Source organism: Psammomys obesus, unplaced genomic scaffold (genome assembly GCF_907164565.1).
Source record: "Psammomys obesus unplaced genomic scaffold, mPsaObe1.curated_primary_1811, whole genome shotgun sequence".
Classification (NCBI taxonomy): domain Eukaryota; kingdom Metazoa; phylum Chordata; class Mammalia; order Rodentia; family Muridae; genus Psammomys; species Psammomys obesus.
This window is the reverse complement of record NW_026585644.1, coordinates 43,879,045-43,896,844: the sequence shown is the minus strand read 5'-3', so window position 1 is coordinate 43,896,844 and position 17,800 is coordinate 43,879,045. Positions and strand designations below refer to the sequence as shown.

General features: G+C 39.3%; 2 protein-coding genes across 4 annotated transcripts in view; one reads left to right on the top strand and one right to left on the bottom strand.

Moving 5' to 3' along the window:
* Sos1 (SOS Ras/Rac guanine nucleotide exchange factor 1) overlaps positions 1 to 5,786 on the top strand; it is an 81,630-nt gene extending 75,844 nt beyond the window's left edge. For all 3 annotated transcript variants that reach the window (XM_055618812.1, XM_055618804.1, XM_055618795.1), the window contains 2 exons: positions 681 to 799; positions 1,113 to 5,786. In XM_055618812.1, the coding sequence (XP_055474787.1) occupies positions 681 to 799; positions 1,113 to 1,604 (611 nt within the window). In that variant the 3' untranslated portion in view covers positions 1,605 to 5,786. The remainder of the gene's footprint in view (positions 1 to 680; positions 800 to 1,112) is intronic.
* Positions 5,787 to 12,818: 7,032 nt separating this feature from the next.
* Arhgef33 (Rho guanine nucleotide exchange factor 33) overlaps positions 12,819 to 17,800 on the bottom strand; it is a 45,181-nt gene continuing 40,199 nt past the window's right edge. Inside the window, exon 16 of the mRNA XM_055622794.1 lies at positions 12,819 to 13,169. Within this exon, the coding sequence (XP_055478769.1) occupies positions 13,040 to 13,169 (130 nt within the window). The 3' untranslated portion in view covers positions 12,819 to 13,039. The remainder of the gene's footprint in view (positions 13,170 to 17,800) is intronic.

The window sequence follows — 17,800 nt, the reverse complement described above, 5'->3', positions numbered from 1 at the left end:
TCTTTTTGTGCCATTTCATCAACTTGGTCTTAAGTCAGGATCACTAGATTTAGTAAAGTTCCTGTTTTCACTATTATAGCACTCCCTGTCCCCTGGCATTCTGAATAGTTTCATCATAGTTAAAATTTTTGGATTAGATGTGATGATTCTAATTTTGTTTACATGCTAAGGGAAGTCTGGACCCAAGCAAAATGTGAATAGGCCTCAGGAGGCCCCAGATTCTCTCCTGTGCACCACATAAGAGATGTTACAATAGAGCTCTCAAGATCAGAGATTGTTCCTACAAACTATCTAGTCTGGGCACAATACCTTGAGAGCGGTAAAACTAGAGAAGAAAATGAACCTACCACAGTTGGACCAAAAAAAAAAAAAAAAACTTTTCCCCAAAAATTTTCAAATTACGTTTCCAACAGAAATCTCAAAATTAGACAATTAAAAATTCCAATTATAGATTAACAATGGTAGTGTTATTTTGTTCAAGAAGAAATAAATATTTCAGGTAGCTTTCTCTTTTTTGCTAGGAAATTTCTGCATGCTTTTATAGCAGTTTGGTTTATTACTGCTTTTGATACTTCAACACATTTATTTTAGTTAGTACAGAAGTTTCCATCCAAGTCGTTTTCAAGAGTAATTAAGTGAAATAAAAGTTCCATAATGATGGTTTAATTACCACCCTACAGGATCTGCTTCAGTCTCATCTATAAGTTTAGCCAAGGGCACTGACGAAATGCCTGTGCCCCCTCCAGTCCCCCCACGAAGACGGCCAGAGTCAGCCCCAGCAGAGTCCTCCCCTTCCAAGGTAAGACAGAGCACCTGTCAGCTAGAAACTGTAATCATTAGCTATAGTCAGCTGTTTATGTCTATTTCTTTTTGGGATAGGCTAACATTTCAAAGTATTTGGGTTTAGTAGTTCAAGAATTAAGAATAAATTTACCACACAAGGTGTTTATCTTTTCTTAAAAACATCTCGCTAAACCATACCGCAAAACTCTGTGTTGTACACCCACTGTTCTGCCAATAGTATGTCTGAAAACTCCAAGTTAAAAATCTTAATATATTTATGATACTCTTCAAATGAAACTATTAACACATTTTTCTTTTTCATTTGTTAGATTATGTCTAAGCACTTGGACAGTCCCCCAGCTATTCCTCCTAGGCAACCCACATCAAAAGCTTATTCACCACGATATTCAATATCAGATCGGACCTCTGTATCAGACCCTCCTGAAAGCCCTCCCTTGCTACCACCACGAGAACCTGTGAGGACACCTGATGTTTTCTCAAGCTCACCATTGCATCTCCAGCCTCCCCCGTTGGGCAAAAAGAGTGAGCATGGCAATGCCTTCTTCCCAAACAGCCCTTCCCCTTTCACACCACCACCTCCCCAAACCCCTTCTCCTCATGGCACAAGAAGGCATCTGCCATCACCACCACTGACACAGGAAGTGGACCTCCATCCCATTGCTGGGCCTCCTGTTCCTCCACGACAAAGCACTTCTCAACTTATCCCTAAACTCCCTCCAAAAACTTACAAAAGGGAGCACACACACCCATCCATGCACAGAGATGGACCGCCACTGTTGGAGAATGCTCATTCTTCCTGAGTTCCTCTAAACTGGATATACAGTTGCCTAGCCCCAAATCCATTGCTGGCAATGGATGCACTGAACATGCCAGCACTGAGGAGTTAAATCGAGAACTCCAAACACTAATGACTCTACTTCAAGATGTATTATAAGACAATGAATTTTAACCTACACGTAAAAATAAGATGGTATTCCAGCGTAGACTGTGGAGACTGATCTAGAGGAATTGAACAACTGACTGCACCTGGAACTCACGTGAAGGGACTTTTCTGGCCAATAGGAAAGGGTCCTCATTTTGTGAAGTGATCTTTATCATTAAAGGGATGGAAAACAGTCTAATGTCCAACAGGCCCATGTGTTGACAGTTTTTGTAATTCAAAATATTATGCACTTTTAAAAAAAACTCTTAAACAGGGATCTTATTCTCCTCTTTGTTTTTCGTTGCTTTACTCTTCTACGTTAGAATACTTTCATAAAAATCATGATGAGGACTGTGAGAAAGGCTGTGGTGCCTGGCCTTGTTGAAATCAAGGCCAGCACTGTACTACAGTCCTGTTTACAGGTTATTACAGTGAATTGAATGGGTACCGAGGCTTCACCAAAGAGGTACTTTTTGTTATTGTTTTAAGAATAATTATACCAATTTTAAGAACATTCCCTATCTACCCCACTCACAAACAAAATGTGGTGGTGTTGCCTTCAAGAAATCTCATGTCATTAACGTGATGGAAGATCTTTTTTAAAATGCAACTGTCAAGTATACTATTTACACTTAGGAGACTGTTAATCTATGCTAGACTGTCATCCCCCACCCCCTTTGTCCCACAGAAGTTTACTGGTAATATATGTCCTGTCTCGTGGCTGTCCCTCTAACATACTACAGAAATGCAGACACCCAATGTGAAAAGGAGCACTCTGGGCCTCACCAACACCATTCACGTTTTACTAATAGTTGAGTAGTTAGCATACCTGGAATTACCTTGCATTGCTAAATCATGTGTATATAGTGAATGTTACAGAATATACCTGACAGCTCTGTTTTTATTTAATTGAATAAAGATAAACTACTTTGTTTGGCTGGCATCTATTAAATTATTATATGGAGAAAATGTTTGGTTCTTCTTTCTTTCGGTTGGACAACATACACTAAGCATAGAAGCACATGTGATGGTGTGCCTGGGTGTCTGGTTCTCACAGAAGAGTCTGAAGCTGGAGTCTGGCATGTCGGGAAACCCTGCCTTTAGATGGGATAGGCAGCTTTTAAAGCAGAACCTTGCAGGGATTTTGTTTTTGTTTTTAAATTTCTTGAGCAACCATTCATGTTTGTTAAGGTTTATACTGAACATTCTACTTTGCTTAAGGTCTTTACTTCCATCAGAGCTACTCCTCACAACCTACCTGCAGCGTTAATATCAGCGTGATTATTCATGAAGCCTTGTACTGCTCTTCTGAGTAACAACTACTGTGACTGAAATGCATGCAACTTGAAGAGAAAATGTTTTCTTATTCTCCATTCTGTCTGTGAACTGTGTAGTACTCCATTCTTAGACAGTCATCAGTTCATCAGAATGTGCATGTGTCCTCGGAATAATGAAGCAGCATTTCAGTAATTCTGTTAACTGTGCTGCATCATGGTGGGAACTCAGGACATTCATAACTTCGTGGGGCATTTACTACAGCATTACATGTACATCTCAGTAGTACAGGATATAGTCTTCTAAGATCAGAAAGGACAGTAATTGTATCCACCACTAGGTAGTCTGTCCTATCATGTCCTTGTTTATTTGTTAGAGTTTAATTTTTTTCACTCAGTGTCTGTACCATTCCTGTAGCCGTTTTTCTCTTTGTAAGATGTCTCCTTTTTTTAAGAGTCCTCAAAAGTTAACTTCAAATGCCTTCTTGGATGTAAAGTGCCCGTAAGACCATTTATTGAACAAGTGAGCATTCATTCAATAAAAATAGCTAAGCCTACTTACTAATGCTGCTCCGTATGATTGTAAATGCACATCCCACAATCTCCCATCATGGTTTAGACCAGCCTAGCTGTCCCTAGAATTTCCTATGGTTTACTGATCATGTTTTGATCATTCCATCCGTACTTCAAAGGAGACCCTAAGAAAAGCAACATTAGAACCCATTCAGTATTTCTGGAAAGTGTTGCCTTCAATGTCTTTCATTCTGCCTGCGCCAACAATGAAGGGAAAGCTCGGATTTGGAGTTAATTGTATTTCTCCCAAAAGGAACCATTCTCTGCCCCACTGTTCTAGTAGACTACACCAGGAAGCCATTTTATATGCGTCATGGACAGAGGATATTTTTATTCTCAAATATGACATATTGGCAAAAATATTTTCTATATAGGAACTGATTTTGAAAATTCTAGTTGGATGTCCTGAGGAGAAGGTGAGCAAGCTGTCCTGTTAACTGTTATCTGGCTGGCCAATTTATCCTTAGCCATACTAAATGTATCGGGGACAAGAGTTGGCAAGAAAACAAATGCCCCATTACGAAACTACATCTGAATCCAGGCCATTACAAGGCGGCCAGTGCGGCAAACCTTGCTTAACTGTATCCCCAAATATGGGACATTTCTTCCAGAAATCGGTGTCAACAAGTGTTTTTTTACATTTAGATCACAAAATGAAAGTTCCTCTTGGGTTCATAAACAATATAATAGAAATGCTTTTTACAGCTAAGCACTCTGAAAAACAGGGACAGACAAATACATGTTTCTAAATTGTTATGCCTTCAAATGTGTTTGAAGACTACAAAATGACAAATATTGAAAGTCTTCCTAATTAAAAACTTTTGCTTAAATAAAGGTTGTTGGGCATAAAATTGTGGGTTTAGTAGATTACTATTCTCCGACTGAGTGTTTGAATGGATCTGAATTGAGCCAAGAGCCAACATCTGAATTGAGCCAACATTCTACTAAAGTACTATTTAAATTGGAGGCTATGCTATGATTCCAATTTCTTCCTTAATGCAAACCCAAAGTGGTATTTATCATAATGATGTTGCAATTAAATTTTGCTCATGTTATTTCATTATCTTAATATAATGGCCTAAATTAGGGATATTTAGTGGCTCTGAAAAATAGATGGGGATGTTGTCCCAGCTAGAGTACACACAGAAGAAAACCCTTACTACCCCTCTTCAGATTAAAAATCAAGGCAACCATTTATCCCTGGTTTGCTGCTGCCGGATGGGTTTTTATGCTTTCCATCTCTGTTGTTTGGCTGTTGTGCAGGTGCAGGTTCTGTGTATTGCACATTAATCTTCACCAGTAAATACACAACACAAGGTTACTGTCAATTTGACTAAAAGAGAATTATGCAGTAAAATGCGAAGGAAAGTGATGGCTTTATTGAATGTTTTCTTTCATTTAGAACAGTACTAACTTTTAAAATAATTTCATATTCTTTTATACATAGGGCAGTGAAATATTCTGAAAAAACAGCTCTACATGATAAATCTAAACAACAAAGCACTTGTAAATTCTTTTTAAGTTTCATGCCTTATTTTCCATTTTTGACACCATGAAGTGCATTTCTGTCAACTGTGAGCAAATTTCCCTTTTGCCTTTAATAAAAATAGTGCATTAAGTAGCCAGTTGCTGAAAAATTATAAAGCAAGTTAGCTAAAGGTGGGTCACACTGGACTACCACCCAAAGAACCAGGATACACAAAAGATGCACGTTACATGTGGTGTGGCCTAGTATGCACCCATGCTGGATGCATGCCACTTTCAGTAGCTGCCAGATGTGCCTTTAATTAACATCTCTAACTTTTTTTCTTCAGATCAAGTCAGCATTTGGGAGTGGGACTAGGGTAGGGGGGTTGGGATTGCAAATATCTGGTGAAAACACCAGAAAATTTGTTTGTCAAAGTGACATGTATACTTTTAGTTGAGATGTGTCTGTATATATATATGTGTATTTGCCTTTGTTTAGTAGCACGGTTATTTGCTAAAGTAATTGTCAAAAAAAAAAATGCTCTGTCTTACTCTGATGTAAGAACAAAGTGTGGTCTCTACATCTCTAACGGCCTTTGTACCTGACCATATTTATAGGTACTCTTTGTCCTCTATGTGTAGCCGTATTCGGTTTGCATTAAAAGTGAAAATAATGGCTGTTGTTTTCCTGGCATTACTGAGATAAATTGAAAAGTAATAAAAATAATGCCTTACATAGCCCACAAGTGTATTATTTTTGCATGCATTTATTTTAGAAGGCAGTATTTTGAAGCTGTTAGTGATTCTAATTTAGCTTACACCTTCATATAGAAATACTTTATATTTTATCACGTCTTCCTTTGGGGACACTATTCCCTGTAACCAATTTAAAAAGATAAATTTAGTGTCAGATACTAGTATTTGTAACAGGGAGGCTTTGGATGCCAAGTGGCCTTTGTCGATATGCAGAAAGAACTTTCAGAGGGCAGTTACATTTCTAAAAGAACGTGCTTGGGTATTGCAGGTCCCTGTAAGGCAGCTTTTGCTGCAACTAGCTGGTGTCAAGAAGATGCACTTTACAAGTCCTTTCAGAAGCCAGGTGTGGTGGTTCATGCCTTTAACCCCAGCACTCAGGGAGGTAGAGGCAGGTGGATCGCTGTGAGTGTGAGGCCAGCCTGGTCTACAATGCAAGTTGAGAACTGCCAAGGCTACACAGAGAAACCCTTTCTTGAAAAACAAAACAAAACAAACAAAAAAAGTCCTTTTCAGTTTGTCATGAAAGAGCTTAAGGTTGTAACTTAAGAACTTGGCAAATATACAGTCAATGTATACTACAAAATAAAAATAATAAACAATTATTAGATTCAGTCCATTTATTTCAAAATAAGGGCAAGCCAACCCTAGTGGTGGTACAGGTCTGCGATCCTAGCTACTCAGGAGACTGAGTCAAAATATTAAAAGTTCAAGGCACACCTGAGCAACAGTGAGTTCAAGGCCATCCTAGCACCTGTCTCAAAATGAAAAAGTAACTGGGATGGGATTCCACTCAGTGGTACAGTGCCTGCTAACAGTGGGGCCCTGTTTCATCTGTGCACTGTAAAGAGAAAAGCAAACAGAGCAGCAAGGAAAGTGAGTAGCAGGCAAAGTGATGTGTTAATGCCTGGCAGAGACTAGGACTCAGGGCTCCTGGTATCTAGAGGATGCCTTCAGGGATGCCTACAATGGTGACTCCCAGCATGCATTATTGAATGTATTCTAGGTAATCAGCTTACTACTTGGAAGTCAATAATACTAGCACTGATATTGGTCAGAGATTCTGATTTTGCTCCTCAAATATTAATTCTGAAATTTAACCAAGAGATTCGTCATTTTACTTTATAATAAAAAGTAAAAACTAGGTCATCAAAGAGGAGGGCATTTGAGTGTCAAGAACAAAACTTCAGGTGAGCCTGCCTTTTTGCACCTTTTAGAATATAAGCACAGAAAAGCAGTTTATGGCCATGCTACCTTTTGGGACCTCTGATAGTTATTGGAGGCCAGAAAAACTTCCAACTGTTTTGTAGCTGGTTTCACTACCTTAGTAACTAACTCATCAAGACACAGAAGGCTGACTGTGATGGAGAAAGCAGGTGCTGTGGAGCACACCTGTTTGTTCTGCTTCCACTTCTTCCTGTGTGAACAGGCGACTCATCACAAGGACCTGAGTAAGGCTGAAGGGTAATGTGCACAACACAATGCCTTTCACAAAGCACTTATCATATGGCAAATACAAACAAAAAAAAACGCGTTTGCAGTTTGCCTGCTTTAGACAATTCTAAAGATGTCAGCTTCTGTCCTGACGTCCTATGAGTTGATTCAGTGTGGCTTCCTGTGCTGTTTATCACTACTCAGACTGGTTTTGAGTGACCTTAAATTATAAGCATTTGATAAGAGCCCATTTGACTATTGAGCAATAAACAAATATTGGTGGTTTTTTTTATACAACTGATATTAGAAACATAGTAATGATGAAAAATCCATTTCATGGGATTTATGAGCTAGTGAGAAGACGTAGACAATATTTTATAAGTAGAATATTATACATTAAAATTTTAACTGCTAAGACGAGAAAAAAGGATTGGTGACTAGAAGTGTGAAATTTAAATGTGATGATCAGTTAGCATTATAGAGATGCATGAAAACCTCAAAGGGGTGAAAGAATGAGACATCAAGTCACTATGAGAAGAGCCAGTTCGATAGTCTGGAGGAGGGGCACACTTGGTATCTGTGAGAATACACAGGTTCCTCATGCGGGCAAGAAATGACTATGGAAAGATTGGAAGGAGGTGCCCCTGGGAGTTTAACCTGAAGATCACGTAAAGCTTTGAAAGCCATTATAACAATTCAAGAACCCTTAGATCAGTGCTTCTTAACTGTGGGAACCCTTTTGAGGGATCAGATGACCCTTTCACAGGGGTCACCTAAGACCATTGGAAAACACAGATATTTACGGTTCATAACAGTATCAAAATTACAGTTATAAAGTAGCAACAAAAATAACATGGTTGGGGGTCACCAGAACATGAGGAATTGTATTAAAGAGTTGCAGCATTAGGAAGGCTGAAAACCACTGACTTACAAGTTTTGATCTGAAGAATGATAGGATCCAGTTTAATTAAATAAAGAGCAGAAATAGGAAGGCCAGCCCAACAAAATGGTTTGGACAAGAGCAATGTAAGTGGAAGGGGAAGGTCAGAGTAAGGAATGTATTAAAAGACAGCCAGCTTACCAACCGACTGAATATTGTATGAAAAATACCAAATTGACAAAGCCAACTTCAAGGTTTTGGGCCACAGCAAGAATAATGATTACCATTAACTGAAGTGGGGTAGATACTGTGAAAGAAGGTTTAGATACACGACTGAACATTCAAAAAGTAAATCTGACATCTTAAGTCAAGAGGAAACAGCTGGGGATATTGGTCTGGAGTTGGAGAAAGTTCTAAAGACATAAAACTGGTGGCCATTTTCATGTAAACCGTATGTGTGTGTGTGTGTGTATTGCTGGGGATAAAACCCATAGCCTTGTGCATACTAGACAAGTTGTCTGTCACTGAACTACATCTCTGGCCCAGGAAAAAAATACTTTAAAGTCTGCAGTCTAAATAAAACTACGATGGAACTACCATGAAGAAAGTTGAAAACAGGGGTATGTACAGCCCTAACGGTCTAGTAAAGGAGGAAGTGACCTTGCTCCTGGATAGAGTAAGGTTGAGGATGGACTGTATGTTTAACAATGAGGACATTATTATTGGGAGGTTTTGTTGTTTGTTACAGGGTCTATCTTGCTATATAGCCCAACCTTCCTCAAAATTATGATTCTCCTGCCTCCACATTCCAACTGCTGGAATAACAAATGTGAGCCACTACCTCAGCTTCGGTGATACCCCTCAAGAAGCTTTTGGGAGTGAGTAGGCAAAGGCCTGGGCCTAGTAAGTTTAATTTAAAAAAAAAAATTGCAGGAAAGGAACTGAAGTGGTTTTCTCTTGTGCATTTTACAGTAAAAGGGGGCAGAAAACTGGAGAACAGAAGAGGCCAGGAGAGAGTTCTTTTTATATTTATATGTGAGACAAATAAGAGCATGTTTGTATGATGCTTAAAACTTTGCCTCTGGTAGGAAAGAAACTGTGCTGAGGGGGAGGGGCTTGGTGGTAGCTGAAGCACATGTTGTCTGCTAACAGTCCTTTATAACAGAACCTGCTATCTTTACAGTATTAACTTTATATGCATGAGGAAAAACAATTTCGTTTTCTTTCAAAGAATTAAGAGCATTCTGGGTTACTGTACCTAAAGGAAAGATGGTTACGTTCTGCTTTCAAACAGGGAACAAGCTTGGATGGCTTAAAAACTATGTGCAGAGCTTCCGGAAAATAACATTTTGGGAAAAAAGTTATTTGGTTTGAGGATAAAATCTTGACTATTTTGAACAAATAGTAACTCCTCAAAAAGGCATTTGTAGCATTGCCTATATTCATATCCTTATGTTCTTATATAATCAACATTTAAATGCAAAATACCAGTTTCTACTCCTTTTTTTAAAAGAGATAGATGTCAGACTGGGGCTGTAGTTCAGTGAACAGTGCTTGCTGAGCACACACGAAGCCCAGGTATGATGGTGCGTGCCTGTAGTCATACCTCATAGGAGATGGAGGCAAGACCATCAGGAGTTTGGGCCATCCTAAGCTACACAGTATGAGATACATAAGAAACTCGCGTGTATATAGATTTTAATATAGAATATATGTATATGTATATGTGTGTGTATGTATGTATGTATGTATGTATGTATGTATGTATGTATGTATATATGTCTATATTCCCATCATTTTTCTCCCCTCGTTTCCCACTTCCTCCCCATACTGTGAGTCTTACTGGCATAAATAACACAAATCCAAGAATGTTTAGCAGCCACAAGTCCTGCACTTAAGTCTTTAACTCATTGTTTAGGACAGGGAATCCTAACTTTACTAAAAGCACTGTTGTTTGGGGCTCTTAAAGAAACTTATTATGGAAACATTTTGTGAAAAAGTTAGTCTGAAAACTAGATCATTTTATTGTTCAGTGTTATCTAAGACATTTAGCCATTTATTCTTAAGGGCTTGCAATTGATTCTTTTCTTTTCTTGATGGAGGTAAGTGATACCATAAAACAAAACAAAAAAACAAAACGACAACAAAACCCACCATTCTAGGAGTTCCCCTAACAATCTAGTCTCAAATCTCACATTAAACACTCACATGATGAAATTGCCCATGAGAAGAATTTGTAACCCACAAATCCCTGGTTCTTAGAGGGTCAAATTCTGAAAGCAAAGAACTAGGACACTCCTTGCTGAGCTTGTGTGCAGATCCTTCAGGGCTGCAAAAGATAGTACAGGATTCGGGACAAAGATATGCATCCCCTAGTGAAGTGCTTCTTTCTGACGACCACTCAGTCACTTCCTGCAAACACCAGTGGTCTGTGTACACTTCACTTTAGAGGGCCGGAAATCAGGGGTGAAGCGACTGTCCCTTGACTCGATCTTGAACGCATCACTATGCCAAATATCATGGGTCAGTAAAGACCATGCCTCCCTACCAATTTATACTGCTATCTAGAAAAATTATGACATGAGCTAGGAGTAAGAAAAGAGAATAACCTATTTTCCTCTTAATTAGAGAGGGATTAAAATGGCAGTAGCACCTTTCACTGATTCTGAAGACAACCGTATCTTCCTTTCTGACTGGCATATTTCCTTTAAAAAGGTGAGAGACTGAAGTGACAATGCTGAAGCTCTATCTAATGAAAAGCGGAAATGATTTCTAGAGCACCTAAAAAAGAGCACAGTCCTGCCCTTGAAAGGATATGACTTCCTGATGGGAAAGTAAGACCAATAACACTTCGAAAGATGAACTGGTCACAGCACATAGGGTCTCAGAAAAATGAGGGCTTAACCTGGATCTTAAGGATCACTTCAGCAGGAAGAGCTAGAGCAAGGGGATAAAGTCAGAGTGAGCTGGGAAGTGGATGTCTTACTGGCAAAAGTAAACGCCTGGTTTAGTTGATGTTAGTTCATACAGAACTGCAAAGTGTAAAGAACAGTCAGAAGACTAGAAGCCCTACTAGAGAGTGACCCTGAACTGTGATGTTGAGGATTTGGAAATCTGAGAGTAGATAAGAGTTGAGTTTCACTAAAATGTGTTTGGGAATATGAATGTCCTAGGGATAGGGGAGGCGGAGTGCTTAGAGGTGGTTAGAAAGACACCTACCCAGTGTCCAGTTAACAGGAAATAGGGACCAAGAGTAGCAACATTACTATTAGTTTAATAATATACAATGATGGTTTGCAGATGCAGATGGAGTGTGCTATCAAAATAAAATCCAAGAGGTGTGTGATATTTTCAAAACTTTCTAGTAACCTGTCTTGTTGACAAACAGGTTACGAAAGGAAAAATCTTATCTGTGTTCACAGCTTAGTTATTTGTTTCACCCTCCATGTACTGTCTATTTGGCATTGTGCTTTTAAGCACTGCCCCAGATCAACTTTAGCCCGATAAAAACCTGATGTCAGTGGTCTATTAATTTCAGGGAAATGAAAATCTTGACTGACATTTAAATATTGAAACTCCAAAAACATAGCAGCAATCCTTTACATGTTTCATATACTTTATTGTGTGCTAATGGGTGTGTTCCCATTTACTCAGTAGCCAATGAGAAAGGCTGTAATACTTAAGATGACACAGCTAACAGAGCATCCTACAGAAGAACCCTACAGAAGCACTGTCAGCAGAAACCCTTGTGAATACTAACACTGTATTTAGCCAGCTGCCTAACCATGGAGTCAAGCAGTTTAAACATCTTTTGTTTGTTTCTTTCTGTTACAGACCTGATGTTTGAGGCCTATCAAGGAACAGGATGCTGGACATCTGGGGCATGTTTGGGTGGAACAGTACATCTTATTACTCCAGAGACACGCAGGCCTCACTGCAGTAGACTGAGTCCTCTACTTGGCCTATGAAAGTGTCAATTCTCTCTAACTTCCTAGGAGACTTGAATAGTACATCCTGAGTTTTCATTTTGATCTGTGTTTGTAGTAACCACTGTACAGATGTGACCATTAAAGAAATGGTGCTAAGGTGACTTTCAGGCCAGACTAAAGGAAGGTTTTAGGGATGGGATGTAACTCTGTGATTGAGCACTTGCCTGGCATGCATAAGACCCTGGGTTCAAAGACTCTGACAGAGGATTTGGTTAAGTCAGTACTTTGTTTCCCTGATCTCTCTAGGCATGAGTGTGTCTAACTCATGAGATCTACTGAATATATAACTGTTGCCATCCTCAATACATCTCATAGGAGGAAAGGGTTTTTTGTCTTTGTCCTCACCCCTGTTCCCTTTACTGATTTCCAGAACCATAGAACAAGTTGGAGAACAATGTATCCTTAAGTTTTGAAGCTTCTGAATTATAGTTTAAGGACAAATTCTTCAGAACTCTGATTTGTACATGTAAAATACAGTTCTGTTAACCCTTTGCCTTAAAGGATGCTATATTTTGCCTTGAGGTTTGGAAAGATATGAAGCAAGACACAACTGGACCCTCAGATAGGGTATATCAGTTTAAGCACAGTGGATGAATTCATGAGCTATGAATTAAAATTCCTAGGAAGCACAAAATTCATATCCATGCTAAAAATGAACATGCTTATTACTACACTTGGGGAATGACTTCAAGGTCAACAGACATTTATTTTCCTCCAAATTTATTATGTTTTTCTGTAATGATGTGAAAAGTCTTCGTTTCCCTTTTCCCAAGTGCTGAGATTCATTAAGTCAAGTCTTAACCATAGACTAATCTTCATCTCTTCATTATCTTGTATGTTGATTTAGTTTCATATGTAAATATTTAGTAATATATATTCCTTTAGAGATATATACAAGCTTTTACCCTCCTCTTACCACTCGACAATACAGCTGTAAATGTGTTTACACAGCTGTTCCTTGGTCAAGGTCATTTGCAAGAGCAAGTCGGTTTCTGAAGAAATCTTGTTTGGTGGGTGAAGGATCCATTGAGGGATTCTCATTAGTTTTTTCCCTGTATTCTGATCCACTGGACCTAAAATCTCAGCACACAGATAAAGTACAGGTTGATTTGGTTTTAATTGTTTTCAAATATTATCTATCCAAATTGTTTTGCATTTGTAAACAGTTGCCTCCTAGGTCTGGAATCATTTTTTTTATTCCCCTGAATTTCAAAACTTAAGATATGTGTATCTAAACTTTGCAGTGAACATACAAAATATCTCTCTAATGCTTCATAGGGATATCTATGACTACTATATATGTCAGTGTAAGTTACTGTGTAAAAGCATTGTAACATATAAAGCTCAAAAGTATCTATTTTTGATTCAATGAAATAGCTATGCCACAGATTACCAAGGCCCTTAAATTAAAATGGTTATCAGGGAGCCTTTGCTTAATCTAGGCATTACATTACAAACTCTTGCTTTTACTAGTTTTCATTGTAAAGGAAAGATTTATTGACACCAACCACATATTTATGCTACATTTGGTAGAATGCAGAGATCAGTACAGTTATCTCGACCACCACAGAAGAGGCCAAGACTAATCAACAGTCAGCTCAGTCCATGGGAGTCCCCAGTCGAGGGTGATTTCTTCCTTTCTCTTCGCTAAACCAGTTGGCCAATCCATTCCAGCCCTGTACCTTCTCCAGTCTGTTCATGTAAGAAGTCCCTAGAGGGAGGAGGCTTTCTAAAAATAACCTCTCATACAGTTACACTGAAGCCCTCTCACTAATTTAAGCTTCGAGCTAGAATGGGTGAAAGTAGCCCAAGAACCAGGAACCACTGTCAGTGTTCATTTAGGATGCATGGGAGTGACGCTCCAAAGCACCTGCGCAAGTGGCCCGTTCTCCACACCCTGCATTAGGCATGTTTCCCTAAACACAGAGGCAGGTAAGTTGCCTCCATGTTCTTCCACTGTCACTGGTATACTGTTTGTGCCCTTGTTTGTTTTGTGAGGCTTATGTTGGTTAAGTGGGTGTGTGGAGGGTGCTTTACTTTGTTTGACTTTGGTGGTATTGGCCCCAGGGCCCTCACACACAAGGCAAGTGTTCTACTGCTATATATCCCCAGTCCAAGTCCTTGTTATTAACAATTGTCCTTAATTATGAATCTTTATTTACTGAATTTATTGGTAAGAATTCAAACATCCTTTTCTATTATTCATGTAAAAACACTGGACCTACAGAAAGACTAAAGATGTCTAGAAACCTGATGAACGGACTAGATATTTTATTTTTGCAATTTGATATAAAAAATGAAGCCATTGCTACCTAAGATGCTTTTACTTCTGGTTAGAAAGGAGTACTTTCCCACTATATCCCAGTGAACAGATGAAAATTACTCTATCAGCCCCAGTACATCTGGGTGCTCATTGGATAAAAAGATATCTGGATGGGGTGAACGTCTCTTTTCAGGGACAGCCTAAACTCCCTAGAAACAGACTCACATCTTCCCTAAAACTCCACGCTTTCTTTCAGCTCTCAGGACTCCTACCTCCCTCCAGATCCCTAGTTAGGACAATTGTGCCCCACATGTTAGTAAGATACATCCTGGCTATTCATTCTTTCCCTGTCTTCTGGTATGTGGCAGCCTAGACGCCCTTGCGTCTTAAGGCAGGAAGCAAGAGTTCAGTTGCTGCTGTCTCTTCTCAGTTGTTTTCCCCTATGAAAATTTCTCAACAGAGCCATTAGTCTACAGTTAGCTTCACCTCACATTTCCCCTCTTACCTATATCTGATCTCTCCAAAACCCAACATGTCACACTTGGAGGTTCCCACATGCAGCTGTTTGAAGTTTACCTGGAAATGGGAAAGCTTTGATGTCACCACCAGCCCCAAGGACCACAGAAATCTTCACCAGTTGCGTTCCCATTTCTGAAACAAATGCCAAAATCGCCCTGTCTAGTTTCCACAAACTCAGCTCAGACTCTTTTAACTGCTCTTATAAAATGTACCTTCCCTTTGTTTCCAGTATGAACAACTTCATTTCTGAATATTAATTGCTAAGTAACTAGTGGCTAGCTTACTATTCGTTTTCAAAATACATAATTCTACTACAGCAATGATTCAAAGCTCATTTTCACCTTTTATCAAGACAATTTCAGCTGACTTTTATAATGCTCAACATACCATAGGTATGCCTGGATTCTTCTAAGAGTGTGGCTGTAAATAAGTAGAAAAAAACCCTACAAAAATCTAGGAGAAAGAGATAGTGTGTTTTCTTTTTATTCTCTTTCTTTATAAAACACAGAAATTGCCTCTGAACACCAGACACCATCGTGGCAGGCTGCAGGGCATATCTAAGCAGATACTGAAGGGACAGGCAGGAACTCTGGGCAGAATACAGTGGCTGTCAATATATTCAGACACAAAGTCATCCAATAATTTGACAGAAAGGGGAAACACAATGGACTTGTTGATAACTTTCCTTCAAGTGACAGAGAAAAAGAAATTGGGTGGTTCAGTTAAGCACAACTTTACTACAGATAAACCTGAAAAAATCTCCGACATAAAAAGAGCTGGTTCTTTGTTGTAAAAGACCCTCATTGAAAGTGTTAGGACATTCAGGTGAAGAAGGTCGGAGGAAGTGAAGCACCTGTCATATTAGTCAAATCAGTCAACCATGGCATGCACAGGATGGTGAAAAAGCATTCTCTTACTATGTGCAATATGCTATAACTTGTACCTATACTACCCTTACATAGCTCCAAATGGGCAGGAGCTATTTCTTGTACTTGCTTTATGCTGGGCAGAAGCTAGCACAATGAAGACACTTAACTGACTTCAGATGACCTACGGAGAAGCATTCCCAATCACAGCTGTAAACCTAAAGCACTCCTCCCTTCAAAGCATCCCTTCTTGAATTTGCAATTCACATAGGAAATTAAGTGAGATATGATAGAACTGCAAAATGAGTAAGAGGATCAGTGGGACTTGGTTTGGGTTTTAGGAGGCAGAGAAAATTATTATAAAACGACCAGCTGATTTTTAGAATCCTGCTTTCTGTTATATGGACTGTTCCACAGGGAGGCATATGCAAAAACTGTTGAGAAGACACCAAACAAAAAGGACTTACTGACAGTCAAATATACGGGCCCTAGGGAAGTACTCCTGACCATGTGTATTGAATAAAATAGAGTAGATGCAATTGGTGGAGGGAGTATGATGGCTGGAATAGAATAATCATATAAATTATGAAGTAGTACAGAGGAAGAGAAAAGGGTGAAAGAAATATAATCAGTAGTTGGATGCCATATTCTTTATCTTCTACTGACCACAAAATTGATACTATAATGGGGAGGCACCATCTATCCTCCCTGCTCCAAAGCTGTTTTACATGATCTCTTCCCCACTGCTATACCCCAGCCAAGAGTACTCGCTTACTCAAGTATAAGATTAATACATAAAAGTGCAAACGCATTTGCCTCAGCTTTAACAACAGTCTGGGTTTAAGTCTTTGACAGCGTCCATATATATTCTTCTAAAGGGGACAGTTTGGTTTTTCATCTTACTCAAGGACAAGAGAGTTAAGTACTCAGCATTAGCCTTTCATGTCAGCTCTGTTCTAAGGATCACATTTAGAATGTGTAAAGTCATTTAACATTTTCAGACCTTAAGTTAGTAGGCTTCATTCTGACCAATTCTGTACAGCTTTCAGGGGTCTATGACCTGGTATCTACCCAGGGCAAGTGTGCCTGAGATGGGAACAATAAAAGGGTTACCCTTTTCCTCAAATATCGTGGGCACTTTTTCAGAATACTTTTTATGATGTCAACTTGACTCTGCCTTTTGAATCCTTGTGGGCATGAGCATTCGGCCCTCCCAGCCTCAGAGGGAAGAGAACCCTTTCTCGGGTTTTCTGTTGCATCTGGTTCCATGCCTAGCTTCATCCCGAAGCAGCATTCTGGGTGTGTGGGGCCACCAGCCAAACAAGCCCCTATGGAACAAAAAGTGTGTCAGTGTAGACAGGACTGAACTGGGGAGGACTGTAGGGGAGGAAGGCAGTAAGCCCCAACCATGACAGGGGTGGCTTTCCTGGGAGGCCTGGCTCTGGAGTTTGGGACCCAGGCTTAGCTACTGAAAGTCACTGGGCTTGCTGCCAACTGACTTCCTGACACACAAAATGCTTTGCCTTTTTTCTACCTGTACCACATCTTTTACAATAATCTAGATTTAAATCTTTAATAATCTCCATATAGATTCTTCTAGAAGGGATAGTATATCTTTCATCCTTTGCATTCCTGAGTTCAGTGTACAAGTTCCTATGCAATGGCTGAGACCATGTCATTCCTGATCCTATATGCATGTCTGGAATTATGCACACATACAAGAATACTGTATTCACATCTGAGTTAAAGGCACAAGCCCTTCTCTCTGTAATAGAAGTGTGGTCCTTAACAGACTTTTAGTGGTTTTCAGATGAAAAACTCAAAAGAAGCTATTTAAACTGCTTTTTTTAACCCTTGACAAGTCCTCAAAGAGCTCCATAACTACAAAGCTGGATTGGAACCACCTGCATGGTAATGACTGTCTAGACCAGATCTTCTAAGCCAGGAAAGCCTGCCAGAGGAAGAATTATCTGAGCAGCTCCACCTTCACTTCCACTCAGATAATACTTCATATTTTAAATTAAAAGGACAGTGCTGTTGTTGCTGACAATAATAT